Genomic DNA, 24800 nt, shown 5'->3' on the forward strand with positions numbered 1-24800 from the left:
ATTTTGTTCTTTGAAATATTAGGATCTTCCATGGATTGAAGTTTTTTTCTTTGTTAACTATTTTTTTTTCTTGGAGCGCTTGTTGATTCCGGGAAAACCCGGATTTTCTTATTCGTTTTGTGGAATAATTTTTTTCTTGGAGTACGTTTTGATCCGGGGAGAACCTGGATTTTGTTCTTCGTTTTGTGAAATAATGTTTTTTTCTTGGAGTGCTTGTTGGCCCTACGGAAAACCCGGATTTTGTTCCTCGTTTTGTTCTTTGAAATCTTACGATATTCCGAGTATTGAATTTTTTATTCTTTGCTGAATAATTTTTCTCTTGGAGTGCTTGTTGATCCCGGGAAGACCCGGACTTTGTTCTTCGTTTTGTAAAATATATTTTTTCTTGGAGTACTTGTTGATCACGGAAAAACCGGGCTTTTGTTCTTCGTTTTATAAAAATAATATTTTGTTGGAGTGCTTGTTGATCCAGGGAAAACCCGGCTTTTGTTCTTCGTTTTGTTCTTTGAAATCTTTGGATCTTCCACGGATTGAAGATTTTTTGCTTTGTAAATTTTTTTTTTCTTGGAGTGCTTCTTGATCCTGGGAAAACCTGGATTTGTTTCTCGTTTTGTTCTTTGAGGTCTCAGGATCTTCCACGGATTGAAGGTTTCATTCTTTGCTGAATAAGTTTATTTCTAAGAGTGCTTGTTGATCCCGGGAAAACCCGGATTTCGTTCTTCGTTTTGTTCTCTGAAGTCACAGGATATTCCACGGATTGAAGATTTTATTCTTTGCGAAATAACTTTTTTTCTTGGAGTACTTGTTTATCCCCGGGAAACCCGGATTTTTTATCTTCGTTTATGTTTTATTTTTTGCATGGGTTCGGCGCCGCCGTTACTGAAATCTCAGGATCTTCCACGAATTAATATTTTATTCTTTGAATAAAATAAGTTTTTTCTTGGACTAACTGTTGACCCCAGGAAATCCGGTTTATGTTCTTTGTTTTTGTTTTGTTTTTGCATGGTTTTGGCGCCGCCGTTGCTGAAATCTCAAGATTCCACGGATAACCCCAGGAAAACCCGGATTTTGGTAGTAGAAAAGCCTAGAGAGAGAAACCGTTGATTCAATAAGAGAGACGACATTAACATCACATCGAATGAAACATTTCTTGAAGTTAATGTAGGTATTTTTAGAGAGAGAGATACAGCGGGGGTTAACTTAGCTAACCATAAAGACGATAATTAGAGGAGTAGATTGCGACAAAAAGGTGAATTATAATCGTGTCTAGAGAGAGATGTTGAGAGTAAAGGCAAATATTAGCCATCATAAGGTGAATAATAATGCTAAGTTTGGGGCTACAGAGAGAAGAGCATATCAACAGCCATTTCTACAGTTAAAGATAGATAGATAGATAAATTGATATATAGATAGATGTATAGATGCATATATAGATACATAGATGTCTCTGTAGATATATAGATACATATCTGCATATATAAAGATAGATAGGTACATAGATGCATACATAGATAGATAAAGTCAACAGATGCATAGATACATACATACATAGATGCATATATAGATACAGATAGATAGATAGAGAGATAGATAGATGTATAGATAGATTGGTAATCCTAGTTTTCACTCTATAAATAAAGTCAATAATCATTTCTATACAGGAGAGAGACATGCTCGGCTTTGAGGGCTACAAAGAGAAAATAGTACTATCATTGTTAGAGAGAGAGATAAAGTCAACATCAAAAGGTATGGTATCCACCATGTGTAGGGGTACGGTCAATAATCAATTTTAAGACTAGGAAGAGAAAATGAGAGAGAGAGAGAGAGAAATATTGTAAAAATTGTCAGTGGTGGTCTCTAAAGAGAGACAGGCAGTGGCGAACGTAGCTCCAGAGGTAGTCAAGGGCTAGAGAGAGGATAAAGAAACGTTGTTCATAATCCTTCTAGAGAGATATATATACTACTTTTGGGGCTAGAGAGAGAAATGATTCATCAGGGGCAGAAAATAAAATAATAAATAGACAATTATTGTTTAGGTCTGAAGGAAGTCCCGTCATATATGACCAAGGAGAGTGTCCGTGGGAAAGGGAAAATAAATGGGGCCCGCACCTAAATAGAGTCAACGATGGCTGCGGTCAATACAGTCTTCAGCATGCATGGAAAAAATGAGGAAAATACAATTTTTTAATGCAGCCTCAAGGCCAAGATTAATTCAGCTTTATTTGTAATCGGCTAGGTGGAATAATGGTCAAATAGTCAGATATATTGGCTAAAAATCCCACCACCTGACTGGTGAGAAAAGTCTAAATTAAAATTAAAAAATAACACAAAAATAGAAAAGATATAGAAAAATTAAGGCAAATTATCTCATTGGAAAATATGAAATATAAAAATATCACTTCTCTTTCTAAAAATAAAGAAGAACACGGGGGCCTAATACAGTGGGAATCAACATTAGTAATTGAAAATAGCTGAATTTCAATGAGACTGGAGGATAAAGCAAACATAAGGGAAATTATTCACAAGAAACTTATTGGATTTATTAATTTATCGAAGATCAGGTACGACAACTCGTCCAAGGGAGGTAACATTGCCTTCTCCTAGACCTGGCAAGGGTGTTGACTATATTTAACTTTGTCTAGGGTCCTGATGAACAATTGGACCAATTTTCGGCCCAAGATTCAAACCGGAGGATAGCCCATGGTGAAGAGACTTATACTTCTCCCTGACATAACCACCCTCTGATTTCATGAGGCTGCAAGCAAGAGGTAACCAATAAGTACCAAAGACTCTTTTGGATAAGGGGGGACTCCTGTCAACTTGGATGAGTCCACTCCTGATCTAAGTTAACCTTAAAAATATCATAAAGTGGCCCAAAAGATACCATGATTTCTGTGATTCCTGCATTTCCGCTGAAAAAAGTATGTATGAATATATATATATATATATATAATTTTCCTGAACAGTGACGTATTTATGAAATTTTAGAAAATTATGCCAATGGCATATGCCCTAAAGGCCCTAAGTCCTCAATAAACTAGTTAACTCTTAATCTATGTAGTATGACTTGGTAAAAAAGCTCAACCATGGGAATTTTTTTTTTCACATTTTACATTTAAGCTTCTGGTAACTTTTCAAATCTTAAATTTTGGAACTGAAATTTTTAGAACATGAAAACTAATACATCCTCTACAATGTTTCACATAACTTGCAAAGTCAGCATTTACTTGGCAGGCTAGGTAGATTCTCATACTCATGTTTTGGTTGAATATTAAATAAGTATTTGCAGAGAAAAATATCCACAGAAAATATATCTTGGAACAAGAATGGAATAAATCATGTTTAGCCTTGAGAATAATTTGAGAATAATCTGAAATTTTTAGCAGTCACTTGTGTTAAAAAATCAAAAATATACATAAAAATTAATTCATCAGAAAATGTTACAGGGAGAGTCAATCATATTTTTGGAGATCCTCACGATGCCCTATCATTTAGTCAACTATTTATGATCCTTGGTCGCTAAAGTAACGTGTCAACCCACCATTATCCCAAATACTCTTACAAATAAGTGTCTCGCACTCTCTGAACTCTCGTTCTCTTCCACCAAAAGTGAGATTCCAACAACACATGCCTTCATTATAGGTTCTTTTTAAGATATTGCGAATGTTATTTTGTGGTTTTGGTATTCAGATCATAATTATTGTCACAACGACAGTAGCATTCCCGGAAAATTTTATGAACTGAATATTAATCAATTAGTGCCTGATTCCTTTTTTGATAAATTTTATATTTTCTCTCTCACTATATATGTACTTAAGTGTCGTGCATTGGAATAACCTTCAGATAAAACAAGGAAAATAAAGTCAAGGAGAAAGGGTGATATATTTTAAACTAGTTTATAGTTCAATTATCTTGAAGTATTCAAGGTCTTATTGATTTGAACAAAGGAAATACCTTTATATAAAATTTCACCAAATTTAATTTGTTTTGTCAATGATTTAAGGTATGATCCTTTGGAGTGAAGTTAAACCTTAATATAATTTTTTTATGTGATTTAAATTTTCTCCTACTGTACCAATTGTAACTTAATTGATCAACTTATTATCTGTTTTTCTTTTTAAGTTGGACAGGATGCATGGTATATAAAATTTTGTACTAGTAATGTTGAAAATATTCAAATCAGAATAAATTTGTATCAAAGCAGACGAATGAAAGGTATCTCAAAACGAGGGTTCCACATTTATACTGAATTTCATCTTTTAACCAAAAAAATAGATAATGGGGAATAAAAATACTGTAAAATTTTATGTCTTCTGTGACTATCACTGGAGATCACTCTATGAATATGTAAAACGATTTTTTTTAGGTTTATTGAAAGAAAGATATCTTGGAAAAGATAAATTAAGTAAAAAATCAAAGAAACTGATTATTCAAAAATCATATTTATATTTGGTTTTTTAGCCTATCAAAGTGCACCTGTCTTTTAGATGAGAAACAGTGAAAGAAATTTTTCCTTCTCAATAGTAATCTAAAAGATTCTTAATAGTTTTATCAGTAATTTCCCTGTATTTTTTTGTGAAAAGAAACTTATAAAAATTTTACCATCCACGTATAACCAAGGATTGTATTCAAAATTGGCCACTCTTGTGCTGTTTTACTACTGCATCTTTATAATATATAAAATATATATTATTTACTTTTATAAAATCTTAAAACCTAAATTATCTTCAAACTTATCCTAAAATTATATCTATGAAACTGAAGCATAAATCTGGATGTTATTTATTTCTGTTTGTATGGGTGACTAAGGTATGGATATTAGAGGTGCTATAGTTAGCTACAGTTTTTCTATCTATGTGCTATAGTTAGCTAGTCCGGGATGGTGTCCCATGGATATATGTATTATGAATATAATGTCTGGTTCCCCACAAGCCAAAACACTTGTCAATAAAAATTTGGCCTAGTTATTAACATTTGGTGTAGTTCTAATCTCCTTGACTCCCACATTCATGCACATATGATCAGATAGCTGCCTCTTCCAAATCGGCCCACAAGCCTTGTCTCCCCCTGGTGTTCCTCAAAAGCCTTCTTGTCAGGCCCCAACACCTTCTAGAAAATACTTAATATGTGTCTAGCAATTCAGTTCAAATATTAACGACAGTCACACGAGTTTAATTACATCAATATTCCAATAAATTATTGAGATCACTAAAGCTCAGCTTCAATCGATGTTTTTCAAATGTTCATATCAAACAAAATCTAGGTAATATTCTACAAGCAGTACTTTTTAATATTTTTAAATATTTCACCAGGAATAATTCTTAGATGTCTGGTGGGATATCCAAGTCCTTAATTCAAATAAAATATTCAAAAAATGAATATATATGTGAATGTTAAATTAATTTCCCTTAAAATGAACCTTCCATTTCTCTTGTTGGCCTTCCTTTTAGTTCTCTTCTCCACAGTTGTCTCTGATGTCTGCTTTATCAATGTCTTCAACTTTTTAGATGAGAGTCATGAAATATTCTATATTCATGCACCAAAGGACATTATTCTCAATTCTATGGACTCATATTGATGTTTAGAATTATTTATTTTATTCAATAAAATTTAAAGAGGGGTCTTAAAATGTAATTCGTTGACCTCTCTGTCAAAATTAAGCCTCTTATTTACTGAAAATACTATATCAGCTTATTCCATTTCATTGACATGTAACCCTGTTAAAAAAAGGGAATTTGGGCTTCAAATCTCTAAATCAATAGGTTGAATGAATCTAAACTGAATGTGTTGGCACTTGTTTCTCAAGAACACGAGATATTTGATCCATCTGATTCTAATCAGATGGCCATAATGCTTCTTCTACGCATAATTTAGCACAGATCGATAAAAAGATGATGGAGAAAAAATATCTATATTTTAAGGCTTTGCCATTCAAAGTCCTTCGTCTAAGGTCACAAATCTGGCATAAATATATGAATCAGTTATCTTACACAATAAGAAATTTCAAAATAATTAAGAAATAAGAGTTTTGGGCTCAATCTACCTATCTTAGGCACTTCTAATGACCTGGGACTCACTGTTTCAAAAAATTACTGCTGCCCCCAATAATAATATCTTCTGCAGAGATGCTCTCTCTTCTCTCTTAGTATCCCCAATGCAATGCGGTAATGGCCTTGAGATAAATGGGATCAAGGCAATGTCATCTGGTGTAACAGATCGTGCACCACCTGAGATGATTTTTCATGAAGATAACTTTTGTGGATATAGCTTGAGACTGAGCTTATGCACATTTTATGACATTGCACTGAAGGATCCAACCTGTTGTGAATCTCACTCTATGAAAAACAATGTGATAATATTTTGTGTAGTGCTATTTTCTCCTATCGATTATTAACTAGTAACTCAATTATTAAATACACTTGTAAAGGCCAGTCCCTATGGAGACGACTTTACTCTAACTATAAGTTTGAGTGAGTTTACATATTTATTTAAAATTTATTTTATTGTAGACAAATTAAATTACAGCAAAATCTAAAATTACTACACAATTTGCCTTCATCATAATCCGAAATATACAGGAGGAGAGAGAAAATTGAATGGCTCAGATTGCTCCAAATTGAAAAGATGGTATCTAATGATCCAAAAGCATTTTCTCGCTGAAAATTTGAGAATTTCCACATTTCCCTCCTCAATCTATCCACCATCTTGGATCTATAAATAGATACCCCCACATCATAAAAAAGGCACCCTTAGATTTTGTTCCGAATTATGATTAGGGGAGTGTTTTGCTCATTTAAAATCTGGGTCCATTCGTGTACTTCAAGACTCACGGTTTGAAGGAGTGAAGTTCAGATCGAGACACTTGAATAGAAGCACCACTCGGCCCGTTGGGCAAATAACAACAAGGTTAGTGTGACTCACCCCTGACGGTAAAATCATCTAGACCTATATTTGGATTTGGGCCTGTAGGACACCAGCGATAGTAAAATCATCGTCACTTACCCCCGCTCTGCCACTTGTTTTTGCGTATTCACCATCATCTCCATTACAATCAACAATATATCTCTGTCATTCCCTTCACTCCACTCACATCCATCTTCTTCTACCATCGCCCTGCTTTCCGAAAGCGCTGGCAAAGGTATTTTAAATTATAATTAATTAGTATTTTTCTTCTATAAAATGATATTAAATTCTTAAAATTATTCTATCAAATCTCAATAGATTAGGTTAAATAAGATTAATATTTTCTGACCTTCCAATAAATTTATTTCTTAGCCCTTGTTTGATTTTTTTAAACTCAACTAAAATTTTATAATAATAAAAATACAAAAAAATCAAAATTAAAGAGAAAATTTGTTTATTCAGTACTTTCTCAATATGAATTCAACACTTACTTTCTCAATGCTTGTGAGGAAATAATAAATATTGTTGTAAAAATTAGAAGCCTTTAACGATGTATAACCCTTATTTGTAGTTCATCAATTTGGCGCACACGTGTACCACCAAAACTGGATAAAAAGTATGATGATACTGATATGGCGTACAAATACACATCTCCATGTCATGCAATCATTGGATGTTAATTAGCACACACTAGCATATCATTCAATGAAAAAAATAAGAAAGGAAAGAAAAAGATAGTGACGTGGTGCATGATGACACATTGCCACATTAAAAATAATTAAATGATAAAAAAATAATACTACACACTGACATGTGGCATTCTTAGAGCGGCTGTTTACAAAAGACGACATGATCACTCCAATGATTAAATAATGACTATTGAATATTCTAACTGTCAAAAGAAAACAAGGAAGTGACATGAACAATGATGATGAGAGAAGTAATGGACGACCAAGATTACTCCAACATCAAAGGTTGATATTTTTTTCCAGAAGGCCAGATTGAGCTGAAATTTTTAGGGTCACTTCAGCTTCACTGCCTCTTTCCATCTTTGCCTCTGATCTATAAATATATGCATGGCTACATGTAGAGTGTTAAATATGAAGTATCAACAAGTGGAGAAGAGGATGACATGGGAAGAATAATTTGATATTTTTACATGAAAATATCAGCCTCTAGCGAATCTAACCTTAAAATAAATATAGATGTTCATTTTGACAAAGTTGAATTCTTAAATTGAATAAAATTTAAATAAGTATCCTTTAGGTATTAATAAATTAATTTTTAAGTAACTTATAAGTGAAATGAATTATAAAATTATTTTTTGGATATAAAAATTTGATAAATTGGAATCTGTAATTAAATAAAATTTGAATTCAGATTCATCTTCATTTCAAGGAAATTAGGATGATGATTTTCATTATTGTAATATCATTGTTTATTTATCCACTATTTAAATGAATGAGTAAAAAAGCACGAGGGTATAGATAGGGAATGTTATATTAGAGAAATAAAATGAAAACAATTAAAATGATATTCCAATTTTAAGGACTAGAAAAATTTAGTCACACATGAGTGTGAATGAGATTGTGGAATATCACTCTCATTTACGAAAAACAGGTTGTGTCATATATATTTGGTCTCCAAAATGACTCCAAAGTTTTTATAGAAAAAATGTTGTGATTTAGACTTAAGAATCTTCTTACGATGCATTCTAAAATCTAAAAATTTCCAACATTCATTGGAAAAGGCATACAAGTCATGATTTGTTGCTATATGTTGAGAAAAAAATATTAGTGGCATTTATAGTCTTCTACTTTTAGTTATATTGATGATCTATAAACTTATCTTCTGTTACAGCATAATAACTTTTAAGCCACCTTGTTAACCATTACTCATTGGTAGTCCTGGGAAAACAGGAAAATGATTTTTAGCACATGAATTGTAGTGTACAATTGATATAACAAAATTTGATGCACCCTTAAAACAGTGGATGAAGTTAAGGCATGTGACTGTGAAAGGATATTAGTAGCATCAACCATGATTGTCAAGTACATCTAGAGAACTTTTTGAAAGATCCCACTCCTTACCCATGATGGAATAACTATTTTTGTTTACAAATAGTTACTTGCCATCTTGTGTAATAAAATTCGAGGTAGTACAGATTTCCATTGTGAGTGACACTTTTTCTACATGCGGACTATTCCTTTGCAAATGGCGTGGCTGCTGCACTTTGTAGGGTCTTTCTAAGTGGAATCATCATTATTATTGTCATAATCATTCTTCTCTCAACATTTTCATCCTAATGAAGATGGATTAGGATGTCGAGTCATCCCTCCAAAATGGGTAACCAATTTTATCTTCTATTTAGGTTATTACAGTTTGCCTTTGTCTTGTCTTCATCATTATTCTTTCCATCTGAGCGAATTTAATAAGATGATGATGAAGAAATAGAATATCAATTTCATTTTTTTGCATCATCCTGATGGGGATGAAAGTTGATGTTGTTGCTGGTTTCATCATCTTCATCCTGATGATGTCAAGACGTTGCCCCAAAATGGGTTGCTGGTTTTACCTTGTATTGACATTCCTGTCATTTGTAGTTTTATGTGTGTTAGGTGATTGTTACAATTTTTATCCTCTCTGTCCGACCAAGTTTTACAAAGGGATGATAATGAGAGGCGATGCTGATTTTGTTTCACTGTCTTCATCCAAGTGAGAACAAAAGATAGTGTTGAATCGTTGATACTGGTTTCATCTTCATTGTTATCCTCTCTTCAACAACATCCTTACAATGCTGATATGTAGATCCAAAAGAGGTTACCACATTCATCTTATATTTATATATTTTTATATTTTTGTGCTAAAAAAATTCAACTATTAATTGATTAATGATGATTAAGTATCAAGAAAAAATGTATGATGACTAGAATGTACTGCTAGAATGGATCGCCGCACTTCAATAGCTGGAGTGCAGATCGTACCTGGAAGATCCATTTTTATTTGATGACCCTCATTATTGATGATACTCGTTCTCCCCTGATACGATGATGCCTACTTTTGTCCAAAATGACAAACCTTGGATGGTCATCCCCAAAGCTTGCTTGAGGAGAATAATGTGTCAGATCTGGTATTTTCTTGTCTTTTTATCTTGATGAGATTTCTCCCTTAGATTGGAATATTTCTTTTATTGAATAATCACTTATGTTTGAGAGGATGATAGCCCCTTAGACCTGCAGAAGGACATTGGATAAAAGGGAATGTACTTGTTTCCTTTCATGCAACTAGTTGTGTAATTTTTCATGTCATAACTAGAGTTCAAACATGCCATAAATTTCATCTTTCTTATTTGCTCCATTTAATTAGTTATGGTGAAATAAACTTGTTGTGTGACTTAGGTTTCAAGGTTATACTATGACTCCATTTTGTAGCGCGTGACCTTGGATTGTAATTTTTTGTGGAACACTAAAGAGAAGGGGAATCCTTGTAACAAGACTACATATTATCCCAGACTAGTAAAAAATAAAATGAGTTTCTCCCTTTCTTATTTAATATGATTAATTAACAGGTTATCCTAAGAAATATTAAAAAGAATATAGATACGAAAAAAATCCTATTGGAAACCCCCCTTTTTAAGAGATCATACAGGTCATGAAAAAGGCAAATTTCATTTGTCCCTTTTAGACATAAGTCGCAACGTTGAAGCTTATTTTTATTTACTTAAAAAAATATTTCAGAAAGTGAGATGATGTATATAATTTATGAACATGATAGCTTACCAATAAGTATTATTCATATATCTCCCATCGTTGCGCACAAAATTCTAGGCTACACTTTCCTAACTCTATCCTAACATGGTCTCTTAAGATTTATCCGCTAAGGATAGAATACCAAATAATGAGTCATCTCAAAGATCTCATCTGAGAAAGATGTGAAGGAATACTTTTGAAATGCATGTAATGTCAAAGTCAAATCATGAACACAACACATGGAGTTCATACAACAATAAAGGTCACACCACATCAAAATATTAATAGCTATAGATATTTTATAAAGAGATAATTATAAATTATAATGTAAATAACCAAGTTCTATATTTTATGAATTATTAATGCCCCAATACTTCTCAAATCTCATAATGGTTGGAAATTCTTTAATTTTGAGTTAGTTTTCTACATTCGCCAAAGCTTGTCATCTTTCATTCAAGCTTCATGAATTTTTTTTAATGGCTGGTAATAATATGTAAATCATTTTAAGCGTTACTAATGTGAATATCCCACTCACTATTGGTATTTTTGTCACATTGTGATATGATAGATTCTTTGGGTCTTAATGAGTCATGTACATCATTGTGAATAAAGGATAGTTGAATTTATGAAAGGTCAGAGGTTGTGCGATATTTAATTATTAGCGGTGAAAGGTAATATCAATTATTCTTATATATCATGTATTGGAGGACACCATGATATAAATGAGACAGTTTTAGCTAATATTCAGTATACATTACAAGTTGAATTCATGTTACAGATGACTAGAAGACATGAGAAAGCAATAATTTACCTAAGTGAGAGAGTTTGCTTGCATATAAAGTGCACAAGCTTTTATTTCATGTCTATTTGAGCTACTGACTTTAATGTTTTGATTCTATATTGGGTGGCTTTATTATCAAATTAATTTGTCTTCCAAAAGTTTATGGTCAAGTGAATTAGATCTCAATACAACTTGTCCCAAAACAAGTGATATCCAGTGAAATATATAAATTTGATGAACCAAAAGTCTTCTCTCATGCTCAAAATTTTATTTGTTATGTATTAGACTAAGGTGCACAAACTTAGCCAAACTTTATGCCACATCTTCTTAAAGCCAAACTTTGCTGAAATACCTTGGAAATTACTGGATCGTTCCCAGTTTATTGTTTAATCAATGTGAGTTTTGAGAATACCAAAATTTACATTGATTTTCTCTTAGAAATATTTTAAAGAGCATCACTCACTCAAAGGAACGTCTTGTTCAGTAATTTTAACAATGGCCGTATTCCAATGAACTGCAGAACAGAATAAGCAAAAAAGTTCCACCTTCGTGTCAGCTTCTTGTTCGCGCTAAACGTACGATTACGCTGATCCGCGGCACAGTTTTGCTACCACTATACCTTCACGCATCAAAGCATCGCAACCGTCCAATCCTATGATATGCGATCCGACGGTCATCCACGAAGTTTCCAGGGCTGGTTATCAGTCTCTATCAATCCCTTTCAGTCTTCATTCCCCCATTGATGATTGACGGGTCATTCTTTCAATCTCTCTCTAACTATCTCTTTATAGCAAACCTTTTTATCTCTCTCTCTAGAACTGTCCATCTCTCCCCAAAGATGTCGCTTTGAAGCGACATCGTGATGTCTCTCTCAAGCAAATCTACAATCTTTTTATATCTCTCTCTAGAAATCTCTTACTGATGCAAACTATCTCTTGTATTCATTTTTCTACGAGATCAACCACTGTTTATCTATCTCTATAAAAAATCTCTCGCTGAAGCAAACTGTCTCTTGTACTGATCTGCCAACATCTCTCTAGAAATCTCTCAGTAAAGCAAACAGTCTCTTGGATTGATCTTTTAATCATATATATATATATCAATCTATCTCTCAAAAAATCTGACATTTCTCTCTCTACCTTGTCCAATCCCTGCTATCCAATCTCTCTCTCCCTATACTAATCTACCCATTTCTGCCCATCTTCCCACCCCTCTCCATGTATCTCTCTAACTGTATATCTCTTTATATATCTCTTTACAGCCATTTCTCTATATCCCCCATCTCTCTCTCTAAATCTCTTGCTGGATCCAACATTCTCCCATACTAATATACCCTTTTCTGGCCATCTTTGTACCCTCTCTCTATGTATGTATCTATCTCTGTTTTAATCTCTTTATAACCACATCTGTACATACCCCATATCTCTCTCTCTCTCTATAAATCTCTCACTGGAGCCAACTGTCTCCTAAGTTTATCTACCCATTTGTGCCTATCTCTCTTCCCCTCGCTGTATGTATCTCTCTAACTGTCTATCTCTGTAAATCTCTCGCTGAAGCAAACTGTCTCCTACATTAATCTACCCATTTTCTCTATGTATCTCTCTAACTGTCTACCTCTCTATGAGTCTCCCAACAGCCATGTCTCTACATCCATCCATCTCTCTCTCTACAAATCTCTCACTGGAACAAACTATCTCCTAGATTAATCTACCCCTCTGTATGTATCTCTCTAACTACCTATCTCTCTATAAACCTCATTGTAGCCATGTCTCTACATTCCCCCATATCTCTCTCTCTACAAATATCTCGCTGGAGCAAATTGTATCCTACATTAATCTACCTCTCTCTATTAATCTCCCAACAACCATCTCTCTATATCTCTCTCTAGAGCTCAGCAACTCTCAAGCAATCTCTCTACATTCTATCTCTCCTGTAACATCGCTTTGAAGCAACATGTCAATATCGCTCTTGCAGTCCATCTCTCTCTCTACAAATGTGCCTGCATCTCTCTACACGTCTCTTTCGGAAGCAACATGTCCAGCTGTCTCTTCACTCTAAATATTTGCAAAAATTAGTACTATTTCTCTCTCTCTCTAAAAGCCTTTGGTTGACCGTCTGGAAAGGCTTCTTCTGTTCTTTTCCCTCTCCGCTATTTCTCTCTCTACCTCCAATTCGTGCCACCAAACTCTCCCTCCCTAACTTCTCTCTCCTCTTTCTCTCTCTTCTCATTTGCTTCTCTTTCTCTCCCCTCTTTATTCTCTCCTGTCCCTTTCTTCTTTATTCTCTTCTGCCCTCTCTCTTCTCTCACTATCTTCTCTCTCTCCTCTCTCATCTCTCACTATCCCATATCTCTCTATCCTGTCTTCTCTGACTATCTCTCTCTCTCTCTTTCCTCTTAATATCCTCCCATCTCTCTTTTTTCTCTCACTATTCTTTCATTCCCCTCTTCTCTCTCCTCTCACTGTCTACTATCTCTCTCTCCTCTCACACTTCTCTCTTTCTCTCTCTATCTCTCTCATTATTCCCTATCTCTCTCTCCTCTCACACCTCTCTCTCTCTCAATCTCTCTCACTATCCCACATCTCTCTCTCCTCTCACACCTCTCTCTCTCTCAATCTCTGTCACTATCCCTCATCTCTCTCTCTCGACTCTCAGCGTTCTCACTATTCCACATCTCTCTCTCCTCTCACACCTCTCTCTCTCTCTCAATCTCTGTCACTATCCCTCATCTCTCTCTCTCGACTCTCAGCGTTCTCACTATTCCACATCTCTCTCTCCTCTCTCAATCTCTCTCACTATCCCACATCTCTCTCTCCTCTCACACTTCTCTCTCTCTCAATCTCTCTCACTATCCCACGTCTCTCTCTACTTTCAGCCTTCTCATTATCCCACGTCTCTCTCTCCTCTCTCACTTCTCTCTTTATCCCACGTCTCTCTCTCTTTTTCACTCTATCTCTTCTCGCACTATCCCACATCTCTCTCTCTCTCTACTTTCAGTCTTCTCAACATCCCACATATCTCTCTCTTTTCTTTCATTCTTTTCTTTCTCCTCTCATTATCCCACGTCTCTCTCTCTCTCTCTCTCTCTCTTTTCTTTCAGTCTATGTCTCTCTCTCCTCTCGTTATCCCACATCTCTCTCTCTACTTTCAGTCTTCTCACTATCCCACATCTCTCTCTCTCTCTACTTTCAGTCTTCTCACTATCCCACATCTCTCTCTCTCTACTTTCAGTCTTCTCACTATCCCACATCTCTCTCTCTTTCTCTCTACTTTCAGTCTTCTCACTATCCCACATCTCTCTCTCTTTTTTTAGTCTTCTCACTATCCCACATCTCTCTCTCTTCTTTTAGTCTTCTCACTACCCCACATCTCTCTCTCTACTTTCAGTCTTCTCACTATCCCACATCTCTCTCTCTCTGCTTTCAGTCTTCTCACTATCCCACATCTCTCTCTGTACTTTCATTCTTCTCTCTCTCTCTATCTCTTCTCTCAATATCCCCCCTTCTCTCTCTCCTCTCACTCCACTCCCATATCTCTCTCTCCCCTCTCTCTCTCTCTAGATATGCGCAAGGGAGAGCGAAGCCGGCCGCTGCAGCAAGCCAAGGCGATGCCTCCGACCGCTCTCAGCTAGGGTTTCTCTCTCTCTCTCTCTCTCTCTCTCTCTCTCTACCTCCCTCTCCCTTTCTCTCTCTACCTCCCTCTCTCTCTCTCTCTCTAAAAGCAGCAGGAATGGGGCTCTGCAGCAGCAAGCCTGCAGAAGAAGGCCCTTCTAGAGAGAGAAACCCGCACGAAGAAGACGAAGCTCCGAAGAAGAAGAAGGAAGAACGGGTAGAAGAAGAGGAAGAAGAAGAGGGGAAGAGATCGATCAAGCCATCGCCATCGCCGGTGTTCCCCTTCTACAGCCCAAGCCCCGCCCATAGCTTGTTCGGCAAGTCTACTCCCGCCACGCCGAGGAAGTTCTTCAAGAGGCCATTCCCCCCGCCTTCTCCGGCCAAGCACATTCGCGCTGCTCTCGCTCGCCGCCATGGCTCAGTCAAGCCGAATGAAGCTTCCCTTGCCGAGGGCGATTGCGCTGGATTGGACAAGAAATTTGGATTTTCCAGGCATTTTGCGAGTAATTATGAGCTCGGGGAAGAGGTAGGGAGAGGGCATTTTGGCTATACTTGCTCCGCCAAGCTCAGAAAGGGCGAGCTCAAGGGGCATAAAGTCGCTGTCAAGGTCATCCCCAAAGCTAAGGTTCGTTGGGAAATTCGATTGCTCAGTCTGTTCGTTTTCTTTGAAGCTGTTGGTTTACTGGTTTTTTCATAGATCACTCGTTCTGGGCATGAAATTATTTCTTGTTTTTATTAGTCGAAGTTTGAATGTTCATCGTTTATTTGTTTGAACTAATTTTGGTCAAATTGAGTCTGCACAGTTTTTTCCCAATATGGTATTTAATTACTCGTTCTGGACTTGAGAATTCTTCGTTTATCTCGTTATCCCCTGCAGATTACTCAAAGTTTGTCTCTGCAATTTGAATGTTCATCGTTTATTTGTTTGGGCTAATTTTGGTCAAGTTGAGTCTGCACAGTTTTATCTCAATGTGGTATTTATTTACTCGTCCTGGACATGAGATTTCTTCGTTTACCTCGTTATCCCCTGCAGATTACTGATGTTTGGGTCTGCAATTCGAATGTGCTTAGTTTCTTAAGATTGTATAGTTTTATTTAACATGAAAAAAAATTGGTTCGGATTAACTGGTTGAGCTTTTATTTGGACGTGTGGTCCAAAAAATGCCCACAGAAAAAAATGTTTCTTATGTGTTCTTTGACTATCTTAATTACTTTTTGTGACAGATGACGACAGCCATTGCTGTTGAAGATGTCCGAAGAGAAGTGAAGATTTTGAAAGCTCTGTCCGGACATCCTAACTTAGTGCAGTTTTATGAGGCTTATGAAGACGATGATAATGTCTATATTGTCATGGAGTGAGTTCCTGCATAAATCAGTTATTATGCAAATTCTTCTGTTCTGTGTCATTTTTTGTCGAAGTTTTCGTTCTTCAACTTCTTATGTTTCTATTTTACATGTCACTACCTGATGTGATGGATAGCATGTTTATACAAAGTGAGCGTGCAATTTTTTTCCTATTATTTAAAACGTCATTAATAAGCAGACGATAGTGTACAAAGAAAAAAGGAACTTTTACTTCTCGTTTACAAATTAAGGGAATCCATTTATACAGTTTTAAATAATCAATCAGAGCCAATCAATTATTTAGGATATTTATTCATTCCAATCAGGAAGTGTTTCTGAATTTTCTGGTATAATTAATAACACTTTATAGAATGACCTTCCATTTCCTTCTGATTTACAACATCCCCTTATTTTATTATCGGAGTTCTGTTCGTTACCTTAAATTGGAAAGTAAGATTTATCTCTTTGTTTCACGTTGTGTTGATATGCTCCTCAAAGTTCACGCCATGGCCAATGCTTTTTGGTTAGAAATCCTTTTAGTTGTAACTTCCAACTATTTGTATGTAAAACAATGTGCAATTTTTTCTATAATTTTTAGTTCATTTTTCGTGTACGCTCAATGGTCTTCTATTCTGCTTTAAACTTTCGAATTATTCGTCACCTGACTATGTTATTTCTTGAATGAGGGAATTCCACTTAACGTTTCAGGTTATGCGAAGGAGGGGAGCTATTAGATAGAATACTTTCCAGGTAGCTTTCTTACTGTGGAATTGATGCATTTGTTAAATGGTTGGTGTTATATTGATATTTTTTTCTCTGAAGGGGTGGAAAATATTCCGAAGATGATGCAAAGGCTGTCATTGTGCAAATCCTCAGTGTTGTTGCTTTTTGCCACCTTCAAGGAGTTGTACATAGAGATCTTAAACCAGAGGTGGGCTTATTTGCAGCCTTGTTTTTTGCATCTTCCTTGTTTGACTTTTGCTCCTCCGGGAACATCAGTCTAGGTATTTACATTTAAATCTTTACTCTTGGGTTGGGAGTTCCGGTCTAATGATAAGAAAGAAACAGTAAGGATTTAACTGATTGATCAGTCTTTTCATTTGAATCAATTAGATTATGATCGAACGTTGATCAACATGTCAATCTTGGAAGTCAGGGGGTTTTTTGTCCTTTTGTCTTTTTCATCACTTTTCACGTGCTTTTTGGTCCTTTTCTGCAGACTTTTTGCAACATCATTTTATTAATCAAATTGATCAGTCGATGATTTATCGAATACTTTAGATAGGATTAATCTTTACTGTTCCATTTTTCTCACGTCCATCAATAAGCATGCCATCTCCCAATCTTTACGTGGAGTATCTGTACGCTTATATCCAATTTGAAGTGATATATGCCATGATAATCCATAAATCTTACTGTTGACTTTACGCAGTCAAATAAATACGTGCATCTGACGTAACCTCCTCTCTTTTCAATTCAATTCATTCCACCCCATTTGGAAATACCAAATCGACAATCATAAGCTAATGCAATACCTTCTATTTTTCAGAACTTTCTTTTCGCTACCAAGGAAGAAAATTCCGTTTTGAAGGCTATTGACTTTGGGCTCTCGGACTTTGTGAAGCCAGGTTTGTTCACCATTATGTCTTTCATTTCATTATGATAATGATCATCATATATTCCATTCCATAATGACCATGGATAATGATTTGATGATCACGCAGACGAAAGATTAAATGACATCGTGGGAAGTGCATATTATGTGGCACCAGAAGTCCTGCACAGATCATACACTACCGAAGCCGATGTGTGGAGCATTGGAGTCGTTGCTTATATCCTACTTTGCGGTAGCCGCCCGTTCTGGGCCCGCACTGAGTCAGGGATCTTTCGGGCCGTGTTAAAGGCCGAGCCCACTTTCGACGAGCCACCTTGGCCGTCTCTCTCTAATGAAGCTAAAGATTTTGTCAAACGTTTACTGAGTAAAGATCCCCGCCGTAGGATGTCTGCTGCTCAGGCCCTGAGTGAGTAAAGATCTTCACATTTTTTGCCATTTTTCTAATTTTTCATGTGTTTTTGAACGTCATCGCCTTTTCAGGCCATCCTTGGATTAGAAATTATAATGATACGAAAGTGCCCTTGGATGTGTTGCTCTTTAAGCTTATGAAGTCTTACATGAGATCCTCACCATTGCGAAAGGCTGCTCTGAGGGTAAAAACCAACCTCTTTACGGTTGTCCTCTCTTTTTTTTAACTCAATGATTCACTGTTAAAGTTTCCTGTGGAAAAAAGTGAGAAACCCAGCTCTATCGTTGCCACCCAATTTTAAGTTTGTGTTATTTGAAAATCTGTTCTCTTAAATCTGGGTTTTTCAATTGAATGATGTGGTGGAACAGGCCATGTCGAAGATATTGACCGTGAACGAGCTGTTCTACTTGGAAGAGCAGTATGCTCTCCTTGAGCCGGGCAGGAACGGTTGCATCTCTCTAGAGAACATAAAAGTGGTGAGAAACCTCCCCATTTCTTAAAACCCTAAACTCTAAACCCAAAACCGTTCCCTGACAAACCATGGGCTTTTATGCAGGCATTGACCAAGAAAATGGCAGACACGGTCAAAGAATCGCGGGTGAATGATCTCGTCATCTCGGTGGGTCCGGCTCTCCTCACCTTATGTATGTTTGTTTAAGGAGAAGGCTGATATGGGTCCACGTGGCATTGGGTGATTGGCAGCTGAGCGGGCTCCAATACCGGAAGTTGGACTTTGACGAGTTCTGTGCTGCGACGGTGAGCGTTCATCAGATAGAAGGGCTGGACCGGTGGGAGCAGCATGTGCGCTGCGCGTACGAGATCTTCGAGAAGGATGGCAACAGGGCCATCGTCATTGAAGAGCTTGCCTCGGTAATATTCCCAAGTTCCTAAATTTTCCAGAAATTTCGTTGGAGAGATGATTTCAATCTTCTACCATAAAGTATTTTCTAAAAAATTATCGCCTTAACTTATCTTTTAGAAGAGTGTCAACAGGGTCAACGTCAATAAAGAACTTGCATCAGTACTTGGCCCAAACATTTTACTGTAATAGTTAAGAACTGTTTTTCCCAAATGTGATCAAGAGCCGATTATTGTGATCAAACAGTTAATAATTCGAGAGAGAGTCTCAAACTTGATTACTGGAAAGTATAATTTTGAGAAATTATCTGTCATTGAATTTGTTGATTGATTGGTGCTGCTGGTGGGCAGGAACTGGGGCTGAGCCCGTCCGTGCCGGTGCATGCGGTTCTGCATGACTGGATACGGCACACGGATGGGAAACTGAGCTTCTTGGGTTTTGTCAAGCTTGTTCATGGTGTCTCCAGTCGTTCCCTTTCCAAGCTCCATTAATCTCTCTCTCTCTATCTCTCTCTATCTCTATCTCTATCTCTATCTCTCACTCTCTCTCTCTCTCTCTCTCTTCTTTTGTTTGTCTCCCTCAGTATGGCTAAGAAGGCTTGGTGAGTGCTGAGAGTTATGTAAAGCTAACAGAGTAGAGTGTACGTGATATGGTAGATAGGAAGTTTAAATATTCTATCTCTCTCTCTTAACCTTCTGGAGAATGATGGCCAGATTGATTTGTAACATGGGCAACTTAACTTATCTGACAATGTGAAGGTTTTTTTTCGGTTTGAGTGGATTCATATACTATGTTCAACCACAACATTCTACTCTCTCTCTAAAAATCTTCCTTTGTTTAGAGTTTGTGGGCGTATGAACTGAACTGAAACCCATTTATGGGATGATTAATTTCCTATTGATGACATCTATCTACAGATGTGCAAATCATCCAATCGGTTTGAATTTAGTGTGGTGTGTTGTGCTGTTTGAATCTTTAATCTCACATTCACGTCCCCCCAGAGAAAGTGCAATGCACACAGACCCTAAGCTTTATTATTGCTTGAATCTTTATGGTGGGGGGGTTGATTGTGCGTTGTGTGAGAAAATTTAAAAAATAAATAAATAAACAGAAACATTGCTCTCTTCCTCCCTGGCTTTCTTCTTTCATCATAGTCAGTGTGTTATGCAGTACTTTCATTTACACTTAATTTAAACAATGTACATTGTCATGAATTATCATGATGTCATAATTAAATCATTTCTGGAAAATCATTATAAGATGTAAAATTGCCCAAATGAAATTATTTAAAATAGAAATTGCAAAAATATTTAGTTCAAAATGTAAAATAAATAAATTTCATTCCAGTAAAATTTACAATGTGACTTCAATGATAAAATTATCATTCCAAAATTACGAGACATGATAAATTCCATATTATATGAATTTATGTTGATGTATTAGTTAACTTGAGATGCCTAGTTGTTTAGTAGTATACTTCAATGGTTGGTCTTTCATGGAATGCACACCTTACATGTTACTATTGCATTTTTTTCTTGGAACTTATCAATATTAACTGATGAATTTTCTTCCATACATTCATTCAAAATATACCAAAGAACACAAAGGCCTAAATGGTTAAACCCAAATACAATGCAACTACAGAAACATTTATTATGGCCGGGTATGTCATCCTTATGCATAGGAATGAATATTTGTCTTGAAGGATCCTCTCTACAAATTACTACTTAACTAGATAATTACTATTTCTCCCTAGAAAATACTGAAGATACATATGCCAAAACAGTTGATCAATAATATTTATCTGTAACCTCATTCTGGTGATCTTCCTATTCTCTCTTTTGAGAATTGGGCGTTACACTTCATATAACTATTTGATCAACTCACCAAGGATGATTTGGCTAAAAAACAACATAAGTTTTCGAATTTATCTGAACCTTGAGCAAAAAATACAGTCCAAACTGCTGTGTCCTTCTTCAAACCGATAACAATCACCATATTGCTAGAGAAAAGCTCTCTTCTCCTTCTCTCAACGAAAAAAAGCAACAGGGAAGGAGAATATCATCAAGGGTGATGGGAAATGTTTAACATCTCCCTCTCTCACCTTCTCTCCCTTTCTTTATCTCTCTTTCTTTCCCTTGAATTTTCTTTTCTCTTCTCCCTCTCTCACACACATTCTTTGTCTTTCTCCTCTCTCTCATCACTCAACCACTTTCTTTGACTTTTCTTCTCTACCTATTATCTTTCTTTGACTTTTCTTCTCTACCTATTCCCTTTCTTTGACTTTTTCTTCTATCCGCTCTTTAATCTTCTTAACCGCCCACTATTATTGACTATTCTACTACTCTCTTCCCATACTAATTTTCGTTCTTTCTCTTATCTATAACTTCCAAGTTTGAATTTTCATATAAACTCTCTCCCTTACCTTTCTCCCATGATTTTCTTCCACGTAGATCAGCAATCCATCCTTTTCTCTCTACCACTTTCTCTTAAACCATTCATAGTTTATTTGCTTTGTAACATCATGTTTTCTTTTCCTTTAAAAGGGCTATGAGCCTCCCTGTATGGACACTTTTGCTTGAGAATGATTGTGAATTTTCTGCGAGAAGAGTCATTCTCTGGTCATAACGCCAACGGAAACGTCGACTGCAGCATCTTGTCTTCAACATCTATCAATTCCTCTTGGGTTCCTCCTTCCCTTTTTTCTATAACTTATTTTCCTCTGTCATCCTCCTAACATCTAACCCTTGACCTCATTGAACACACACTTTTATCTCACCCCCATAATCTCAATTGCACCTCTCATTTTCTCCCTTCTTCTCTTCCTCCATTCTCATGCCTTATCCCATCTACCCTGAGAATTCATTTTCCACACTTCATCTCCACCCCTCTCACACTACAGGTTAACATCTTCTTGCGCTGACCAAATCTTTCACTCCATTTATATCCGCTTCCCATACCTTCTCTTCTTACTCACACCCCTTCGTGGAGATGCAAAACAATGTCAATCAAGGCCATTCAACTCATAACAACGAAGCTATCGGCTCCCTCCTCCGAGGTACCTTGTGACACCTTAACTTTGAGATAATTTTTGGTTCATGATAATTGTTGATTTTCTCTGAGTGGTTGTTGACCTTATGAATCTCTGTGCTAAACTTTCCTCGGGTATTTTGAATCTTCTACTTCCATTGAGTTAGGGACATCATAGTTATTCTCTAATTGTCCTTGTTGAATCCTTGTTCCACCGACTTTGTCCCCTTCTACAAAATTTAACCCAATCAGATCACCCTTAAGGAATACTTTGTTAATGTTATTTGGCGTTAATTTAACAAGTGCTCTTATACCACTTGTTGTAGCAGACTGTACTCAAGGTGATGATCAAATATCACTTCTCACACTCATATGATACCCGAGAAGAGAGAGTCAAAGGAAAATGAAAGAACCTTTAATAACACATAAAAGTTCGTACATGATGCACTAAACACACACGCCTTTTTATTGGCACACAAGAAACTGACAATGAAACTAACATTGTGCACATCCGAGAAAACCTCAGTGCTTTCTCAAGGGTTACTGTATCAACTGCCGGTTGGAGTGTTGGGTCCCAGGGAATGTGGGCGGACTTCATGAATTCATATGCATACAACTATTGTGCTTGACGACATGGAAGAAGAAACACCTGCTTCAATACCCTCCTTGTTTCTTTCTTTGTTCCACATTATTGCCATTCCATTGTTCTCACATAATTCTTGAAACTTGAATCTTCCCAATGACTTTGTAAATATATCAGCAGGTTGTTCTTCGGTCTTCACAAATTCCACTTCCACTCTTCCATCTTTGAACAATCTTTGATGAAATGATGCCGCACATGAATATGCTTGGTTCCTTTATGTTGAGCTGAATTCTTGCATAGCATGATAGCAGACTGGTTGTCCACTCTTATTTTAATGGGTTTGCTTTGGAATCCCACCAGTTCATTCACCATTCTAGCTATCCGGGCCCCTTGACATGTTGCTGAAGAGAGAGACACAAATTCAGCTTCACATGATGATAGTGCTGCTATCTTTTTCTTCATAGTGCTCCATGTGATAGGTAAACCTCCAAGAAATAAGATCTCCCCTGATGTACTCCTATCGTCCACATCTCCAGCAAAGTCACTATCACCATATCCAGGGATATTATAATCCTTCATCCCTCTTTTGCATAGAAGGCCAAGATTAGTGGTACCTTTTTGATACCTTAGGATTATCTTTGCTGCTGCCCAATGATCAGATGTTGGATTTGACATGTATCTTCTCAGAATACTAACAGAGTAAGTTAAGTTGGGTCGGTTATGTAGCAAATATCTCAAGCTCCCAATTAACCCTCTATAGGTGGTATCATCGACTCTTGTACCTTCTCCCTTACCTTCTCTATGGATGCTTCCATAGGAGTTTTGGTTGGATTGCAATCAACCATACAGTAATTCTCCAATATATACTCCGCATAAAGTTTTTGTCCCAAATGAATTGAAATGTGTCTTGAAGTACTTGGACCCCCAAATAGGAACTCAATAGTCCAAGATTTTTCATCTCGAATGTCTTCATCATCTTCACCTTGAAATTTTCAATTCTTACTTCATTACCTCGTGTAATGATCATATCATCAACATAAACACAAACAAACAAGATAACCTGAATCCAATACAATTCAATGTGTCATTCAGTCAGGCATTCCATGCTCTAGGTGCTTGTTTGAGTCCATATAGGGCTTTCTTAGTTTCAACACATAGTCTTCTTTTCCTTTCTTCACAAAACCTTCAGGTTTCTGCACATATATCTCCTCCTCAATTTCACCATTCAAGAAGGCAGATTTAACATCAAGATGATGCAACTTCCAACTAGTTTGAGCTGCCAATGCAATCAAGATCCAAATTGACTCAAAACGAGCAACGAGAGAGAATACCTCATCAAAGTCATTTCTAAATATCCTCTCAACGATAGAAGGCAACATGGAAGGAGAATATCATTGAGACATTGAGGCATCCATACTCAAAAGAGTGTAATATAATCATTTTTTCATATTTCATTTAGTAGTTTAGTCAAACAGTTTTATCTGATCTGATTCGAACCAGTTGGGTTCAATCAAAATGGGCCAGGCTATCCAATTTGACCATTGGGCTGGATCATGTCCGAAGTGAATATTGGGCCTAGATGTTAGAAGATCAGATTTGGTTGAATGAATACTCAATAAGATCAAACTTTCGACAAACCAGATCAAATCTGTGGTATGTAATTGTAGGGATACAAAACATTGCCATCGTAGAGAGATAAATGTAGAAATACATGTTGCAATCTTTAGATAGGGATTGGCCTTGTTCTTTGTTCTGTTCTTTTTTATTTTAAAAAACGAAAAAAAATCGCACAATCGAACAAAATTAGAACAAAATTTACACAAAGCAAACAAAAGAACCACACACGGGTTTGTGCGATGTTCTGTTCAAATTCGTTTTTGTTCTGTTCGGAAAACCGAGCAGAATGAACATTTCGC

At 36.3% G+C, this 24800-nt stretch overlaps 1 protein-coding gene across 1 annotated transcript; it reads left to right on the plus strand.

Moving 5' to 3' along the window:
- Positions 1-14990: 14990 nt before the first annotated feature.
- LOC144704486 (CDPK-related kinase) lies at positions 14991-20069 on the plus strand. The gene is made up of 11 exons (XM_078576926.1): positions 14991-15669; positions 16269-16399; positions 17097-17138; positions 17211-17319; positions 17938-18016; positions 18113-18409; positions 18484-18596; positions 18781-18888; positions 18969-19031; positions 19115-19282; positions 19622-20069. The coding sequence occupies exons 1-11, from the start codon at positions 15163-15165 to the stop codon at positions 19760-19762; spliced, it is 1758 nt and encodes a 585-aa protein (XP_078433052.1). The 5' UTR covers positions 14991-15162; the 3' UTR covers positions 19763-20069.
- The last annotated feature ends 4731 nt before the right edge of the window (positions 20070-24800 follow it).

The sequence above is a fragment of the Wolffia australiana genome, chromosome 6, assembly GCF_029677425.1.
Source record: "Wolffia australiana isolate 7733 chromosome 6, ASM2967742v1".
NCBI classification, from domain to species: domain Eukaryota; kingdom Viridiplantae; phylum Streptophyta; class Magnoliopsida; order Alismatales; family Araceae; genus Wolffia; species Wolffia australiana.

Bases quoted from the DNA above. Each gene is read 5' to 3' on its own strand.
- LOC144704486 (XM_078576926.1), top strand. From the start codon at position 15,163: ATGGGGCTCTGCAGCAGCAAGCCTGCAGAAGAAGGCCCTTCTAGAGAG. The intron at 18,597-18,780 runs GTAAAAACCAAC...GTGGTGGAACAG, and splicing joins TGCGAAAGGCTGCTCTGAGG to GCCATGTCGAAGATATTGAC. The intron at 18,889-18,968 runs GTGAGAAACCTC...GCTTTTATGCAG, and splicing joins CTCTAGAGAACATAAAAGTG to GCATTGACCAAGAAAATGGC.